Raw genomic sequence first — 18,337 nt, 5'->3', positions numbered from 1 at the left:
GGAATCTGGTTGTCTACCAACCAAAGTGTTTTACATACCTGCAGATGTAAACATCTGTCTTCAGTCATTGTGCAAGTAGTTTGCTTGAGACCATGCTGAACCCCAGGTGGAAGATTTGTGACCTAATGGAAATCTTTTTGACAGTTTAATTCCTGAAATGCCAGTCTTTATGCTCAACTTTTGCTGGCTATTACAGAGGAAAATGATTGGAAGTGCTGTGAAAGCTTCTAAAGTCCCTTTTGCAGATGTGATTTCATTTATCTCAGTACTTCTGACTATTTAATTTACTTGTACGTATCTTGTTTAGTTTTTCAAATATCCTGGGTTCTACTTTAGCTTCATAGCTAGGTTTTTGAGGGTGTGAGGGGCTCTTTATTCTACCCAAAGTTTAAAAAAGTCTCGGTGAAATAAATTAGTTAAGAAGATGGTGAAAAGCAGCATGTAAGATATGATTCCACAAGAGATTTGCACCACTAGATTCTTAAATGACGAGGAAGAGACTTATAGTCGTTTTAGCTGACTGAAGTCAGTATTTGTCACGTGTGCTTATGTACTAACATGTGTATGATATCCATATACATTATTAGTGTTTTAAGACATCTAAAAGACACAATTAATGACTCCCCTTGTAATTCTCGTCACTGGAAAGGCTTGGTGCAGAAGTACTATTTTGTTTGTTGTACATTCTGGTTCATCCACATCTAGCAACTGCATAGTTTAATGTAGAACTAAATAATTAAAAGATAATAAACCATATTTTGCTTTGGGGTATACACTGATGGCAAATCAAAATGTTGTATTCTGGCAATTAAGCTACAGTCAGAACTTGTCAAGTCTTTGTTCTGTTTAACAGCCATTGCCTGAATGTCCATTTGTTTGTTGTCATTATATATGCTAATCAGCCACGTAGCTATTAAGTTTGCCTGTGAATGTTTTGAGGGGAGGATGGAACCATTGCATCAAATTCTATTTTGACAAAAGTTAGGGTGCTGCAACTTTATGGATACCATTGAGGGTCAAAGATTATATGGCACCCTTTATTACTGTCAGATAAAACATTGGTGAATGTTCTTTTTATCCAATGAAGAGCAACCCTAGAATGTCGGCGCAAAACAGGAGAGAAAGATTTTGGCTACTGCACATACAATCATAGAGCAGTAAGGGTTGGAAGGGACCTTGAAGATCATCTGGTTCCAACCCCCCTGCCATGAGCAGGGACATCTTCCACCAGCCCAGGTTGCTCAGAGCTCCATCCAACCTGGCCTTGAACCCTGCCAGGGAGGGGGCAGCCACAGCTTCTCTGGGCAACCTGTTCCACTGCCTCACCACCCTCATGGTGAAGAATTTCTTCCTAATATCTAATCTAGATCTGCCCTCTTTTAGTTTATAGCCATTCCCCCTTGTCCTATCGTTACACGCCCTTATGAAAAGTCCCTCTCCATCCTTCCTGTAGGCCCCTTCAGGTACTGGAAGGCTCCTATAAGGTCACCCCAGACCCTTCTCTTCTCCAGGCTGAACAGCCCCAGCTCCCTCAGCCCATCCTCATAGGAGAGGTACTCCAGCCCTCTGATCATCTTCGTGGCCCTCCTCCACATGAAGGAGTATCAGCCATGAAAAATAACTCTGGTGAATGGCGCGCTGCTCTCAGTCTCAGTGCAGATCTACACACCCAGCACTTAGAAATATGATCTCTGGCTGTACATACTTTTATCTCAGCCTGGCAGTGGCTGCTGATGGACCTTTACTACTCTGGGACATCCTTGGCATCCTGAGGCTGAGTTTGCACACAGATACTCTGGCATCCCATGAGGGATCAGTTCAGGCAGCAATTTGGACCTGTGAAAGTGCATGGATAGAGTCCTTCTCTGCTGTGAGTCACTAGAATGACTTACAATTTAATAGACTGGAGATGTCTGCACTCTGTAGAAGGCGACTGAATTCGGTCAAAGGGCTCCAAAGTTGTTGCAGTGACTAACAGGCAGGTAGGCATGCTCACATGTGCACATATATAACATGGTCACAAAACCCTGGTTGATTTAAGGAACCTGACTAAAACCCAAGCTTGAAAAGCCTGGTTTTCTGCTCCACTTAGAAGAGAGTAAGAAGTATGATCTGGCTTTTTTCTGTTACTTGTTGTTCAAGAACTTTAAGGAGGTTTCTGATCAGTACATCCGACTTGCAACCTAGAGTAACTTAGTAGCTACTTTGTTTTAAATCCTGGATGAAGTAAACTCTGAAAATCTGGAAGCGTTGTCAGACCAGAGCTCATGGCACTAGAGATACTATCCATAGTTCTGTCAAATATCACTATGATTTAGCCTCTCTGTTGACATCCTCAACACACTGTCCCCCTCGTTTCATCTTTGTCTTACACAAACATGCCTGAGCACCTATAGATGCAGCATACTTGCTCAAAACATGAACTCAGAGGAGGAGAGAAGACAAGAAATAACATGAATTATACCAAAGGGAAATATAAAGGCAGGTGGAAACCTCAGGGTACAGGAGTATAATTTCATTTGCAACAGGTGCATCAAAATTGTTCTTCAATTGTTCAACAAGCAAGTGGAGGAAAAGAAGGTTATCAGGAGTAGTCAGCATGGATTCACCAAGGGGAAATCATGCCTGACCAATCTGATAGCTTTTTACGATGACATGACTGGCTGGGTAGATGAAGGGAGAGCCGTGGATGTTGTCTACCTTGACTTCAGCAAGGCTTTCGACACAGTCTCCCATAATATCCTCCTAGGGAAGCTCAGGAAGTATGGGCTGGATGAGTGGTCAGTGAAGTGGATTGAGAACTGGCTGAATGGCAGAACTCAGAGGGTTGTCATCAGCAGCGCTGAGTCTAGTTGGAGGCTGGTAACTAGTGGTGTCCCCCAGGGGTCAGTACTGGGCCCAGTCTTGTTTAACTTCTTCATCAATGACCTGGATGAAGAGTTAAAATGTACCCTCAGCAAGTTTGCTGACGACACCAAACTGGGAGGTGTGGTAGATACACCAGCAGGCTGTGCTGCCGTTCAGCATGACCTGGACAGGCTGGAAAGTTGGGCAGAGAGGAACCTGATGAGGTTCAACAAAGGCAAATGCAGGGTCCTGCACCTGGGGAGGAACAACCCCATGCATCGGTACAGGCTTGGGGTGGACCTGCTGGAGAGCGGCTCTGCGGAGAGGGAAATGGGAGTGCTGGTGGACGACAGGTTGACCATGAGCCAGCAGTGTGCCCTGGCTGCCAAGAAGGCCAATGGCATTCTGGGGTGCATTAGGAGGAGTATGGCCAGCAGGTCGAGGGAGGTTCTCCTTCCCCTCTACACTGCCCTAGTGAGGCCTCATCTGGAGTACTGTGTCCAGTTCTGGGCTCCCCAGTTCAAGAAAGATGAAGAGCTACTGGAGAGAGTCCAGTGGAGGGCTACAAGGATGGTGAGGAGACAGGAACATCTCTCCTACGAGGAAAGGCTGAGGGAGCTGGGCTTGTTCAGCCTGGAGAAGAGAAGGCTGCGAGGGGACCTATTACAAATATCTGCAGGGTGGGTGTCAGGAGGATGGGGCCAAGCTCTTTTCAGTGGTGCCCAGCGACAGGACAAGGGGTAACGGGCACAAACTGAAGCAGAGGAAGTTCCAGCTGAACATGAGGAAGAACTTCTTCCCTCTGAGGGTGACGGAGCACTGGAACAGGCTGCCCAGGGAGGTTGTGGAGTTTCCTTCTCTGGAGATATTCAAGACCTGCCTGGACAAGGTCCTGTGCAGCCTGCTCTGGGTGACCCTGCTTCGGCAGGGGGGTTGGACCAGATGACCCACAGAGGTCCCTTCCAACCCCGACCATTCTATGATTCTGTGATTCATTTTTTTGCTGTCCTTGCCGCCATACTAATTGTCTTTTGCCTTAGCAAAAGCAAGCAGCAGATGTTGATTTACAGTGTAGCTGGCAGGAAAAATTCCAACAAAATCCATTTTTGTCTCAGAGTTCATGAGTTCACCATACATATTTTGGGGAAAACAATTGGATTTCAATGCACTTGTAGGAAGAATCCCTGTGAGAAATCTGCCTGGTTTCTGCCTGGTTTGTCTGCCTTGCTCCTCTGCAGCCCATTCTGGGCAAGCATGGACTTCCAGGCTCTTTCTCTCTTGCCAGTCCATTACAGAGACAGTCTCAGAGCTGTCAAAATTTTTAATTTTACATGCACTTATTGAGATGATTATGAAGTAAACCATTCTGATTCTGGTAGCTCTGAAGCAAGGAGTTATTGTCAATGACTACTTCTTTCACTGTGGTTCACAGGCTGTCCTCTCATCGCTCTCTGACCAGCCTGGGAGCTTGGTTCTACAAAAGTATTTGGTTTAAAAAAAAAATAGAATTCTCATGGGTTTTGTTTGTGCACTTTTATTTTCCTTTTTTTTTCTCTGTGTGGAGAGTATTTGAAACAAAAAGTAAATTAAAAAATTGAGGAATATAACCACCTGTCCCAGAGCTAGTGTACCTGATCATGCCATGAATTGTTTTATGTTCCATTTACTGGGGAAAAAATGGGTCTGGTGACCTCTCTTTCCAAGTTTTTTATATGGTTGTATAACACAATGATCATTCAAGCAAATGTGCTGGAAGTTGGGAGGAAAATGGCCACAAATAGTTTTAATCCTACCACATGTGATGTACATGCTTGATTTGATGAGTGTTGTTTTTATTTTCTGCCACCTGAAAAAAGGCTTTGCACATCTATTTCAAACTAGAACATATTCTATAAGCTGGAAATAAAGCAGGTACTGAGCACTGCATATACGTAGTCAGGGAACTGAGAAACTGAAGAAAGGCAACTTTCTAGTGGAAGGTGTCCCTGCAGGAGGACTGGAACTACATGATCTTTAAGGTCCTTTCCAATCCAAACCATTCTATGATTCTGTGATTCTATGATAAAAAAGCAATCATCACATTACTGAGAAAAACATCAAGATATCTTCATGGTCAGTAAAAGACACACTCTAATTTGGTTATGGCCTTCTTTAGATCTTAGTCCTTCATCATTTGCAGAATGGCTTGCTTTGTCCAGAACCTCTCATGGTTGCAACATTTCCAATTATGATTTTCTCTTTCCCGGAATGTTAATATCACTTAAAGCTTTTATAATATATTCTGCTACTGGAAAGGGAATAATTTTATTAGAAAAGCTAAAGATAACTTGAAAAATATGAAAATCCTGGTATTACAAGTAATTTCATAGGCTAAATGATTATTTTTCTGCAGTCTTTCTTCACTGTATTTCCTCTGTCTGTACTTTTAAGGAGCCCAGAAAGGGAGATGACTCTGGAGCGTGCAGTGAGCATACTGAAGAGTGAAAATACACAGTCCACACCTAGGATTCTTTCTGCAGTGACTTTCATACAGCATGAGTGCTTCCAGAAAGCAGACGCCAGAAGAAAAGTAAGTGATTATTTTTATACCGGTTAAAATCAGGTAGAGCAAATAACTTTCTATACTGTATGGCGCTGTGTGCCAACATTGAAAAAAGGCATTGCAAGAAACCCTGTGGGATACTGATGTTGAATACTTTCTCTAAAATATGCTGATGGTTTTTACTGCAGATTCTTTTAAATCAGTGGAACGACACAGGTCTATGCTAGAAAAATTTTGGTCTCTAGCATTTTGTGGTAGGAAACATGGAAACGTAGGGTGGGAAAGGGGATCAAGCATTCACCCACACCATCTGTAATTACCGACGTTTATGACCAACTTTTTTAAAAATCATATTAATTAGGATCCCACAGGCTCCTGCAAGCGAAGAGCTTTATTACCCTTATCAGTTATTCCTAAATTATAACTTAAGTCTCCCTTTTGCAGACTAAGTTTATGAATTTCCATCATCTCTTGATGGATATGGAGAAAAATGCCTGTTTTGTTTTGCTTTTATAATGGTTTTTCATATGTGTTACGGCTGCTAAATGTATACCCACTTAGTCTGCTCTTTTCCAGGCTAAACAAACACAGTTCTTTGAGCCTTTACGAGTAAGTCATAGAGTCTGAACTTTTTGTCAATGTAATTGCTCTTGCTCTCATTTTCAACTGGCACATGTACACCATTGGTACAGAAATATCCCAGAAATGAAAACTCTGGGAGTACAGTACAAAGTTATCCAAGCTTGAGAGTTTGCTAGGACTGCACAAGAGCGTTAATACAGTGTATGGATTAGCCAAACTGGTAAGGGCTTGCTGGGACTGCACAAAAGCATTAATGCATTGTTTGGATTAACCAAATTTGTGAAGTCTCTTACAGAAGGCTCAAGTCTCTTACAAGTTTTTTGAAGGAGCATATTCACTCCATATTCATGTATATGCAGTCCGGTTCAGTGACAGACAAATATCACTCAGTCACGTGGTAGTTTTAACTTGCTTTGCAGTAGATCAAAGTCTGTTTTGGAAAAAAAAAACACCAATACAATTGGCAGCCTTAACTTCAGTCTGAGGACAGAGCTTCAGAATTGAATGTTTCAAGGTGGTTTATTATTCAAACCTCTCTCAGGCAGCTTCCCTGAATAACAAGTGGATGAGTAAGAGACTTCCAACTGGAGTAGTCAGCTTGAAGCCGCGTTCTGTTTTCCCATCTGTCTCACATATCCTAGCTGAGTTTTTCTGTTTGGTGCCCATCAGGCTTGTTCACATGGGCATTGTCTTGTTTCCCCCTTTTAGCCTTTCAGCCTTCATTCCTTTTCTTTATCTCCCGCTGTTTTGTTCCCTGATACCTGATAGTCTCTGGGTATAGCGGCTTTTCTTTTTCTTGTGAACTTGTGGTCTTACAGTATTTTATTGAATTTTGTCTACCGATGAAAATTTAGACAGCCAATCAATATCTTTTGTAAATTCTCCTCTGCATATTCGGTCTAAAGAGCACCACTTCTTTTACAAGAGTTATAAATCACTTAAAATTACCAACAGAAAGTCTGAATAAATGTTTTAAAAAAACCAAGCAGCTACAATATCTGTGTCAAAAGGGCTTGTCTACTGTAATAAAAATAATCTACTGCAAATGTGCCTTCAGCACATTCTCTGCTCCGCTCACCTCCAGATATAAATTTCTGTATTTCACTCTGTTAGCATCTAGATGATTGTCAAATCAGGGGGAGTCAGGTCAGCAGTGCAGCAGCAAGAAGCTGTGCCTCTTGCACAACTGCATCAGAAGGCAGGCAGGCAGTGTAGTTTGCCAGGCCATGAAGGGCAAAAGGCTTTGTTACATTTCTTTTCTTTGTGTTGCCAGCACCTGTCGGTTGTATTGAATTCTTTTTATCATTAAACTCTGGACTACTCGAAACAGTTGTATCAGATTTCTAAGTCTTTCACATGCTGTTGATTCTGCACAAGGACGACTTTGTCTACGAAATCATACGGCATTTTGATATGCTGGAGGAAACCGTCCTCAATTGTACATGAATGTAAGGTATTTTCCATAGTACGCTCATTCCTAAATGAGCCAAGGCTTGCTTATGCCACATCACAGCTCATATCGGATTCATCATTTGCCACAACACGTAGAACTGGGAAACTATTAGTTTCCCTATAGCTGCTGTAAAGTAACATCTTCTTAATTCTTCATTCATTTGGGGCAAAAACCTCGTTTTCTAAAGCATTAGACACTGAAGAGTCGTCTTTGTTAAATGTGGGTGGTTCAGTAGTTAACTAGGGTACAATGTTTAATGGTCTACATTTTGAATTCTACTAATTTACTATTTTTTTCTCCGTATGTCACAGATAAGACGTACTAAGTAAAATGTATTCTTATTTAATGCACTTTCAATATATGCACAGAAGTTAAGAGAGAAAATATTGTCTTTCCATCAGGTTGGCTGCTGAGGAAAGAAAGCAAACTTGGCACGTCATGAACATTTTACATCCAGGAATCTCAAAGCAGTTTATAAATGTTCCAGAGTTATATCTCAAATATCCATTTCACCAACATGAAAGCTAAAACAAAAGCAATTAAATGTCTTGTCAAAGAGTACAAATCTACAGCAAAGCTGGAAGAGATTTAGTTTCATTCTCTCACTTTAATTATTAAAATACGATGCCTCCCTTAGTTGTGGATTTTAACTATGACTCGTATGAAAGCCCAGAAGTTAACAGTCATGTCCAAATGATTAATGAGCTGTGCTTCAAGTCTTTCAAATAGGAGAAATGAACAAAGTCGCGATGACTGTTTAAAGGTTTGCTGAGGGGGAAGGGTGGAGTTTCTCGTTTGCAGTGTCTAACTGTTCTCTTCTGTGTTTTGTTTTCCTCACAGGTTTTCTCGCTTGGTGGTATCCCCAAACTTTTACATCTTCTTGATGTTCAGAATGAGGACATTCAGCGAGCAGCATGTGGTGCTCTGAGAAACTTGGTGTTTGAGGACAATGACAACAAACTGGAAGTGTCAGAGCAGAAAGGGATCCCACTGCTGCTGCGCCTGCTCCGACACACCCGGGACATAGAGACTAAAAAGCAAATAACAGGTAGTGTTTTCTGTGAAGTTGAGCATGAAGAAGTACTTTAAGTAGCTCACAAGATTTCCCTGTGAGGTGCATGGTTGTTTATGTAGGCTGATGTTTAGTGACTAAATACAAGAACATTGTCACCTATTCTAAGGTCTTCCCTTAGGGTGAAAACCCAAGGTCCTTACTCAAGACCAGTCTTTAAGACAGTAAGAAAAGACTAGGAACTGCAGCTTCCCCTATTAAAGCTTCTTTGGAAATGATACGAGTCTATTTGTTTACAGGAAGCTTAAAGTCCTAGGTATTCCAGAAGAGAAAGCGAGGCTCCAAATAGCAAATTCTGTAGAACCATTTTGGTGAGCAGCAATCGGAGCAGTCCCAGAGGTGCCTGGGACCATAGCTAATGCCTGATACTTATGTAGCAGCTCAGCCCTCGCTTTTTGACACTACGCTGTCAGTGCATATTGGGAGCTCCTTGTTGAAGGCTGTCCCACAGAACTGTCAGGTGCTGTGGATAGAAAGTGGCTGTCCCCACAAACCCTACTGCCCCAACTTTCTACCCTGAGTTCTCTCACTTCTAGCTGAGGACACCCGAGTCTTGCTCCAATCTGTGACAAGTAGAAAACTCTGCCACAGCAACACCGTGCTTCCTTTCTGTGTGCAGGGGAGAGAATTCCTGCAGGAAATCCATTTGACTGTAAAGATTATACAGCACCATCAGTGGAGGCACCTGCATTCTGGATTCGGTCTTTGCCAGCCTTATGTTCTCATCCTTTTAGTTCCAATATCCTTGAGGAAGAACTGTTAAAAATGGGTAGGGCCCACTGCAATTTTGAAGGAAGAGCCTTTTGGGTCAGAAACCCCGTATTACACCTCTTGTACATCAATGTAACAGAAGGAACATTGGGAGGAAATATCTGCCCCTTCTTACAAAGAAACCTATTATTACTGTCCTGTTGGCTTTACAGCAGCCACTTAAGAAATGCCCAGCACTTCATCCCAGCACTCATTTGAGACCATAGTGTGTCTCTAGGAAGTCGACTGCTTGTGACCCACATTCATTCTAGTTAGCATGCAAAGGAAGAGCAGGCTTATATTTTATAAATGGAAGAAAACATTATGAATAAATGAATGGGGATTTATTTCAAGGGATCTTTAAAGATACCAGGAACACAAGATGTTAAAACAACAGTGCTTGAAAAGATACAGAAGGTGTCAAGCAGCCCTGCCTCGAAGCAAAGGCATGTTGAGACCTTCTGTAATTCTGCATTCTTTTAAGTATTTGAAATACTGTTCTCCCCAAGCTGGAGAACAAAGCTTTGTATTGTTGACTCTTTTGGCTCAGTTCTACTGCTCTGCAACACTAAAAAGTTTTGAAGTTTTTCACATTCATCAGATGTAGAATTGGGCCAGCAAGTTATTGCATAGCGTGCTGTCTTTCAGAGCTATTACACAGCAGCATGGGAAGCAGTGACAATGGTGGCACAGTGGCCAGAAAGCTTATGCTCTTTTCTTGCTAGCAACTTCATCATTTCTGACAAGAGCTTTGACTGTTTGTGCAGGATAACTCACATGGATATTGTGAATATTACTGTCTTCCCCTTCACCAGAGTGAAAACGGATGAAGGGGCACCTTGTTTCTGCAATTAGTTCTGTCATTGAACATGAATATTCACTTACAAAACATACAAGGCACCAACAAAACATTTAAGCAAGACTGAGTAGGATGTTGTAGTTAGCATAAGGCAAAATATTTTTATATATGTTCATGCCCATAAGCTGCAAGGGAAGCCTTTACAAATACAAGAAAAGAGAAGTATTTCTCGCTTTATTCAAGACCAAATGTGCAGTCTGGAGGAAGTACTCTGGATCCCTTGGTGAAAACGGCACTAGGGCACACTTTTTGCCATCACTTGAGGAATTTCTCTAGCTCCCTAGGAAGCTGCAAGGAGCCCACAAGACAAAGGGCAACCTGACTGAATGAATGAGCATTCCTCAGCATAGTGAGGAACAGAAAGTGAAATGGCTGTGGCATGAAAATAAAAACAAAAAAGACTGGCTATTGAAGGTAAACCAGATGAGCCTCCAGGGTGTATCTAACCTCTTGTTATCATGCAGCGTAAATCTAAGAAACGAAAGAAAATTTTCCCTGCAGGGAAGATTACAACGCAAACAGAACAGTCATTAAAAGCGATGTAAATTTAAAAAGAGACCCCACCCATGTTCGCAAATAATCATCTAAGGGAAAACTATGCCCCTATGAATACATTATAGCATAACTGCAAGGGAAGAGCCCACTCCTAAAGACATTTTCTAATGTGAACAAATTCATCCACACCCAGAATGCCACTGAAAGAATCCTTGTGAGCCCAGTGAGACAGTGCCTGTGGGTAAAGGTAGGATTTTTGCTGGAAAATTTACAGTGTGAGCAACATCTCAAATACTGTTCTGACAATTTATTCTAGGTATCTGCCTGTAATTCAAAATGCGCTTGTTCCTTTTGATATGATATTCTGTCCTTATGCCTTTGCATTTGTGGCATTCTGTCTTAACCTGCTTCCATTACCGATGCCCTTTGGAATGCATGTCCGGTTTCCTATAAGCCCTACTTTTCCTTCAGGAAAGTACATTCTACCTTTTATCGCCTAATTCAGTGGTTGGACAGCTGATCCCAGAAGAAGGAATGGGCTGCTTCTGGCTGGCTTTTGTTTTGATTTTACTATTGCTCACAATAGCTGTAATTAAATTCAAAGCGTAAGGAGATACAAAAGAAACATCTTTTTGTTGTGAACTGGTGAAAGGAACATTCACTAATACTCTGCTAGTGTGTGGAGGAGGAGGTCTGTAAAACTTGGAGCAGCAAGCTAGGGAAACAATGGATGCCTTTGTAGTGAAAAGCAGAAATACATGTGTTTTTCCACGGGAAGAGTACTTTAAAAAGGGTCATCAACTGTTGGAATGGAACATAAGCAAAGCTAATGAATTAAAGATTATATTTGAGATTTGCTTTGTTGTTTGGAGATTGTGAATAGACAAGCCAAGTAGTGTTACTTAGTGATTTGTTTAGTGACAGACGTCTGGATAGACAGCCAACCAGGGTTTAACAGCTTTCCCTCCTGTGGAGGAATTTTGCTATCGAGTGTTAGAGAAACTTGGTAATGGGAATCTCCTGTCTTCCAGCGGATTTCCAAAGACCTGTAAACTCAGTCTCTGTACCTCTCATCTACCCTCTTTGCATGTGAGTTTGTTCTCCCTCTCATTGGTCTTTACTCGGTACTGGGAAGTGCAACTAGTCCTGCACCCAGAAGGGACGAATTCCTCTCTCGAAGTGTGGAGAAAGGTCAGTGGCATTGGCGGTGTTAGCTCTGTTTAACTTGTGTTGCTTTGGTAATGGAGAAGATGAATGCTGCAGATGGGCAATGCACTTGCAGAGCCATGAAAAACTGCACTTCTCAGTTGGGCATTAGGCCGACATATTGTATAGAGATCTGACTTTAATTACGTGGATAATTGTGCCCCCTTTTTGCCCCATTCCCATGTCCTCAGATCAGGGCTCTTACCACTCTCTTCAGGATATCACATGCCAGGCAGGTTCCTCTACTCATGAGCTTCAGGGAGTTTGAGATTAGGCCTTTCAAACTGTGGGGGAGTCTTTCTGCCACTCTGATTTTATTTTGGATATTGCAGGTTTGTTGTGGAATTTGTCCTCCAATGACCAGCTGAAGCACCTGTTGATTAGAGAAGCCCTGCAGACACTGACCGAAACTGTTCTCATCCCTTACTCGGGCTGGCCAGATCGAGATTACCCAAAGTCAAGTGTTTTACCTGACCCTGATATCTTCTACAACGCCACAGGATGCTTGAGGTGAGCACTCGATCTACAAGTACCCAAAATAATAGTGAAGGTAAAACAGGCCGCAAACTTATTTTCTTTCTTGCTTTGAACTTCGGTGGCTCCAAGAGAAGAGTTTGCATACAGATCATATTTTGAAATATGGCCTCATGCGTATCAGATCAGAAGAATTACTGCTCAGTACAATGCAAACAACTTTCTTTTTAAGGCTCCTATATACTCATTTTATGGGTACTCCACAGACTAAATAAATCCATAACCAAATCAGACACCTGGTTGCAGTGGGTAGTTGCATTGAAGTCTAAGAGACCCTTCACTGAATGACAAATGTTGGTATAATGTATAAGATTAGCCCCTGACTGATAATGAGAACAGTAAAAACAAAACTTCTTCAAATAGTTGTAGGAATGGTGTTACAAATTAGCACTGGAGAAGAGCTAACAGAAACTTAAAATAAATTTTAAACATGTGTGAGCCTTTTGAAGTTATTTTAAGACTTCAGCGCAATGGTCTCCAACCCTTTTTGATCATACACACCTGTAAGTAAAAAACTTTTGAGAACTCTCCCTCAGTATATGTATATTTATTTATTTATAATTTATATATATGTATTGCTGTACTAATACATTATGTATATTATGAAACATACATAAAAACCGATATGAAAAAGGATGATATAAAGATGAAAGAACCACTTTTTTTTGTTTTTAATTCATTAATGCTACAAAAACATTTTCTTCCCGCACCCCAGTGGCCTGTCTTGTGCACCCCTTGGGGACAGAAGTGCTCTAGTGGATATATGGTATGGTGACTTTTAAAGCCTAGGTCTAAAGTTGTATGATCTGCTGATACAAATACAAGAATGACACTTTCATACGATAATGAAGTTCTTTGACTCATATAAGAATTGTTTATAACCGCTTTGTTAATACCTTCTTCATAAACAATTCCTGCTTTATTTTAATTTCTAAAATTTATGAAGCATAGGAAGCGACTATTGACTGAAGTCACATAAAAATATGCCTACATCTTTTTTTCCTTCCCACTCTACAAACTCAAAATAATTAAGACCCTGATACGTAGCTTGAGTATGTGTCTATACTTCTGACTGGCAGATCAGATTTATGCTTGCATTTGTTGCAAAGTAACAGTGCAAAACCTTGTGAAGAATCCTAGGCTGTAGCAGGTAAAACAGCAAGGTTTATTTCTTGTAAACATAATATCTTAGTTGTGCTGCAGCAAAATACAGTTACAGGCAGTAATAGAACTTTTATCATCTCATGCTTCCATTTAGACAGTTTGATTCTATGTAAACAAGAAACTAGCCTTCTGTGAAGAGTAAAGAAAATTCACTATATTCACATCTGACTGTTTCAGGGTAGCCTCAAGAGATATTTGCTGTCATGTATGTTTTATTCAAGCAGCGGTAATGCTGTTTACAGCAGAAAACTCATTCTAGGCAGTTCCTTTGAGCACAGCCTCTGACACCCAGGAGTATTAGCATTTCCCATAAGAACCACAAAGTTGGCAGTTTTCTCTCACAGTTTCCTTTCTTTGTGCTTCACTGTTGTACAGTCCTATAAGTGCCATTTGGGCTATGGAAAGACTAACATACGTGAAGGATTAGTTCTGGTGTCATAGGTCCATCAGCGGGGCAACTGAAGTGCTCATGTACCTGGAATTTTTTTCAGAGACTGAGCAAGTCATCTTCGTCTACAGCAACATTAGGTACTAATGGGACAACAGTGTTTTCTGCCATTTGTGTTGGGTAAGTTCTGCTCACCTGCTGTAATACCTGCTGAGTCGTACAGGCTTTACCAGGTACGGGAGCAGTCTTTTGGGTAGTAAGCAGAACATGCTCAGCACTGGCCAAGTTACTCTTTTTTACTTGGCGTATAAACCACACCTAATAGTTTTACTCAGTAGTGTCTCCAAGGACGCTTTGGATAAATATGTAGGGTTCATCTCAAGCCATAACCAATTCTCATCTAAACAGATGACTTGGAAAGGGGACATGGTACCTACAAGCACAGAGAAGTGTTCAGTTTTCAGCTGCTGCCAAAGACGCTTATTTTGGTGTATCGTAATCTATAGTTCAACTGATTAGAAAATGACTTAATCTAATTTAGGAAAAAGCCATTTTTTAAACCAAAGTAAGCCCTGTCCAACTTTTTGCACAAGTTCAAGTAAATTGAGGCCAGGCTGCAGCATGAATGAATAGATTTACAGTTGTGTATTTACTTCTGCTGTCAGCTAATAGCCTCATGAACACAGTAGCAGCTACTATAAAGAAACACCAAAAGCCTCAGTAAAATCAATCCTAAATGACTGAAGTATATAAGTCACAACTTTAATAAAAACACCTCTGAAAATAACAGTCCATAAAACTGTGGCCATTTGTGAATTCAAATTCATTGCATGTTAAATAAATACAAATGTGAGTATTAGAGATACACATCTTTTGTTTACACATTCAAAAATGCGTGTAAGGACATAGTTTGAAATAATTATTGAGTAATGTATGAGTGGAAAGGCATGGCCTGAGTTTTAGACTCTTCTTAATAAAGTACAAGGAATAATTTTGATATTTAGAGGCTAGGAATCTGCCCGGTTTTGCCTTACACATATCTGTTTTGCTAACATGTCCTATTGCGAAGTAGTCGTATCTGCATTGCATGAATTTTTACTGTGTAAACAGCTCTGTGTCTGACTCATGGGTGGTTTCAGAGGACAAATGTATTGTTGGCTATACAAAATACTCAACAATAAAGCACCCTTTTCTGCAGGAACTCCTGTCATCACACTAGCTACTAATTAACTTCATCTCTAAGTAATAGTTAACTTTTATTTACACTGATGGCTCAAAAGCAAGTACAGAGAAACACTAAGTACCCATAATAAAAGCTCTCTAGCTAACGCTAGTGGTTGTCTATGAAATGAAGCAGCTTGTCTTTTCTCCCATGAATTAGCCCAAGCTGCATGTGTACAGACACCGGTCTGGCTGTTAGCTGTGTCACTCTGTGGTGGCATGACCTGCTCCTTTCCCGCGTCTGGACTCTGGAGACATCGCTTCCCAAGGAGCCAGCTGATGGGGACACAGAATCATTCTCCATTTTAACATGGGATTACTCTTTCTGAGCTTCTTGCAGCAACTTGATGCAACTTGACATGAGACAAATACAGAGTAACAGTAGCTGAGTAGTTTTAAGTTAAATAAAAGTAGATTCCACACGTACCTGACTCTGTAGAGAAAGTCCATGAGTGGGGCTGCTTCAGAGGTGCGGTCAGCACTGCTGCCTCAATGAAAAGTCTCTCAAACTGCCCTTATCTAGATGCCCAAAGATACATTACCTATTTTTAAAATATGTCGGTATTTTAGTCTTTCTCACTTTTAGGAGCTTGAACGCTAAAAATTAAAACTGAGAGGAGAACAAAGAAGGGCCTGAAAATTCACAGATAAAGTTGATCTGCAGGTTTGCCAACACGCTTTCTAGCAGAGAACAGTTTTTAATGAGGCTTACCATATTTGTAGAGACCAAATGTCTGAAATTTTTAAGATTAATCAGTTTGCTTCTCTTTATTGGAAATTTATGCACCTCCCAGATTAGGTCACTAGAAGTATTCCTTCCTTATGTATTAATTCTAAAAAAGAATCTCAGCATAAAGAAGTGCTGAAAACTGAAAGAGCACACCACAAAGTAAAAAATCTGTGCACTGAGGGAATGATGTTACTAGTGAAGATGTTTAAAGAGTATATATATTTGCCAGAATATATATCTGTAATTAGTCTTCCCTTTTGTAACCCTAACATGTTTGTTGTGCATGTTGATAAAGTCTATAGCCTGCAGCTTCTATTACAGGGTAAAAATAGTTCTTTGAAGTGCAATCTGTTATGCATAGTACCACACTTAGTTATAGAATAATGCCAAAACTTCTTTTCAAAAATTTACATACACTTATTGACTGACAGGGACACCCACAGTCCAAATCTATCACTACCATCTGACACGGGTGTCACCAACTAGTTACCAACTAGTAAATTAAAGCTCTCTTCATCCTTTTGACAAAATTTCAGGAGGAGAAGTGAATACACGTTTAGCAGATAATGTTGCAGATACTAACATTAGAAGGAGTGAATGACTAGAACACTCCCCATTCTGCTAACCGGTTATTGCCAGGAGTATTGTGGAGCCCTCAATTTTGGCTGCCTGTGCCAGTGTATGCAGTCACTGACAAGGAAGTCTGAAGTTTGAAAGACTTGTTAATCCCATTCTCTAGGTCTGTAATTTCTCTTAAAGCTCGGTTTCTGACACAGTTTTACAGAAATCATGGGTCACAAAACTTAATATACTGAAAAGAAGCTGTGTACGCAAACAATTCTGCATTAGCAGTTAAAAGACATAATGGTATTCTTCGGTCCTGATACATGATAAAAAGCACTGTGCCCTGAACAGGCAAAACAAGCCAAATCAAAAGACTTCATTGGCAGTAAGCCAAACAAGTAAAATTGGTGTGTTAAACTATCTAGAGGAGTATTGCAGACTTTTGCAGACAAGTCTTGTTGGATTTTAAAGGTAAAGTCACTTTTTCTTGGCCTGAAGGTCCTACACGTAACAGTTCTCTCTCCAGTTCCAATACAAATCGGTAGAAGTCTTCAAGATATTTAGCCTCCTCCTCCATACTCCTTCTCTGAGTCTGAAAGGGTAAGATGCAACAGCGTGCAGAATGTATGGTTTTGAATATTATTTATATGTAGAAGTGAATTTCTGGGGTGACTCTTCCTCTGATTAAAAGGAAGGCTTAGTAGAAAGCTGTCTGTGTTATACCTTGAAAGCTGATAATGTTCTTGCTCCATTTTAACCTTGAAATACCTGTTCCCAAAAGTTCTGCAATGCTGAACTTCACAAAATTTAGTGCTCACATTTCCTCCTGCAAAACATTTAAGTGTTGGAGCTAGCGATCTCAACTGCTGTGTTTCATTACAGAGTCCTCTTTTTTAATTGCTCTGTAACTGGAGCATCCTGTGGCCCTATGTATCCTAATTCTTCAAAACTTTCTAGACAACTCTCTCCAGAAAGGTCAGCTAACCTCACTGTTCCTGGTTCCCCAGCCAGTAACATAGAAGCATTGCTTCCTTTTTCATTATTGTTTTTCACCCTTTGTCTGAACCAGCTCCCTTTTAAGCAATTTGTGAATTACATAGTGACCCACAAGGACAGTGGAAAGCTATAGTTGTAGGAAGTAGCATCATTGCACTTCAGACCAAGAGGCTGCATAAACATCTACTTCCATCTGCTCTGGAGAGAAGTGAAGCCAAAGTTCTCACCGTGTGTTGAGAAGCAAAATGGCAGCTCAATTTCATAATGAAGGCTTCTAAGAGAGAACGTAAAACAAATGACTGATGATAACAAATATTTGAACCAACGCACCTTGCATAACATTGCCATTCCTTTAAGTTTTTTTTCCATCCATTCTTATCTTCTTTTGCCTCCTCTTCAGTTTATCTGCTCCCCAAGTTCCTGAAAGGAAGTTTGTTATTTCCAGCAAGCAGCTTGCAGCCCGGTGTGTGTAGCTACTAAGTAGATCCCCGGATACCTTTCCCTCACCGATGCATTTTTGAACTGTGTAAGGCATGAAGGGAATAGAATTTCCAGAACTACTTCAGGAAATTATTATCACACAATTGAGTTACATTCAAATTACCAGTTTTAGCAGAATGAGTCCCAGGAGCAAAAGCTCTCTTCTTGTCAGTCGTATGGATCATTCACAGCAGTGCAAAAGCTTTTTCCAGCATAGCTGTCCGGTGTGTGACTCAGTGCTGGCTTAAAGGGAGTGTCCCTTTCATTTGGTGCCAGTTGCAATCTAATTGAGCATGTATTATCACCGGTTTCTTTCAAAATCACACTGGATTTTACTATGCTACATTTCTTTGTGTTTACCTCAGATCTCTGGATCACAACAATATTTCCCAATAGCGAATTAGCTGATCCTCCACAAACACCACAGGCACACAGCCAAATGGCTATTTCAGTT

General features: G+C 40.8%; 1 protein-coding gene across 1 annotated transcript in view; it reads left to right on the top strand.

The window, feature by feature from the left end:
* The window catches only part of PKP2 (plakophilin 2), a 45,926-nt gene that overhangs the window by 12,748 nt on the left and 14,841 nt on the right, over window positions 1-18,337 (top strand). The window contains exons 4-6 of the mRNA XM_075429120.1: window positions 5,278-5,416; window positions 8,265-8,472; window positions 12,139-12,316. Of these exons, the coding sequence (XP_075285235.1) occupies window positions 5,278-5,416; window positions 8,265-8,472; window positions 12,139-12,316 (525 nt within the window). The remainder of the gene's footprint in view (window positions 1-5,277; window positions 5,417-8,264; window positions 8,473-12,138; window positions 12,317-18,337) is intronic.

This window comes from Opisthocomus hoazin, chromosome 8, assembly GCF_030867145.1.
Source record: "Opisthocomus hoazin isolate bOpiHoa1 chromosome 8, bOpiHoa1.hap1, whole genome shotgun sequence".
Taxonomy (NCBI): domain Eukaryota; kingdom Metazoa; phylum Chordata; class Aves; order Opisthocomiformes; family Opisthocomidae; genus Opisthocomus; species Opisthocomus hoazin.
This window is presented reverse-complemented; position numbering and strand designations above follow the sequence as displayed.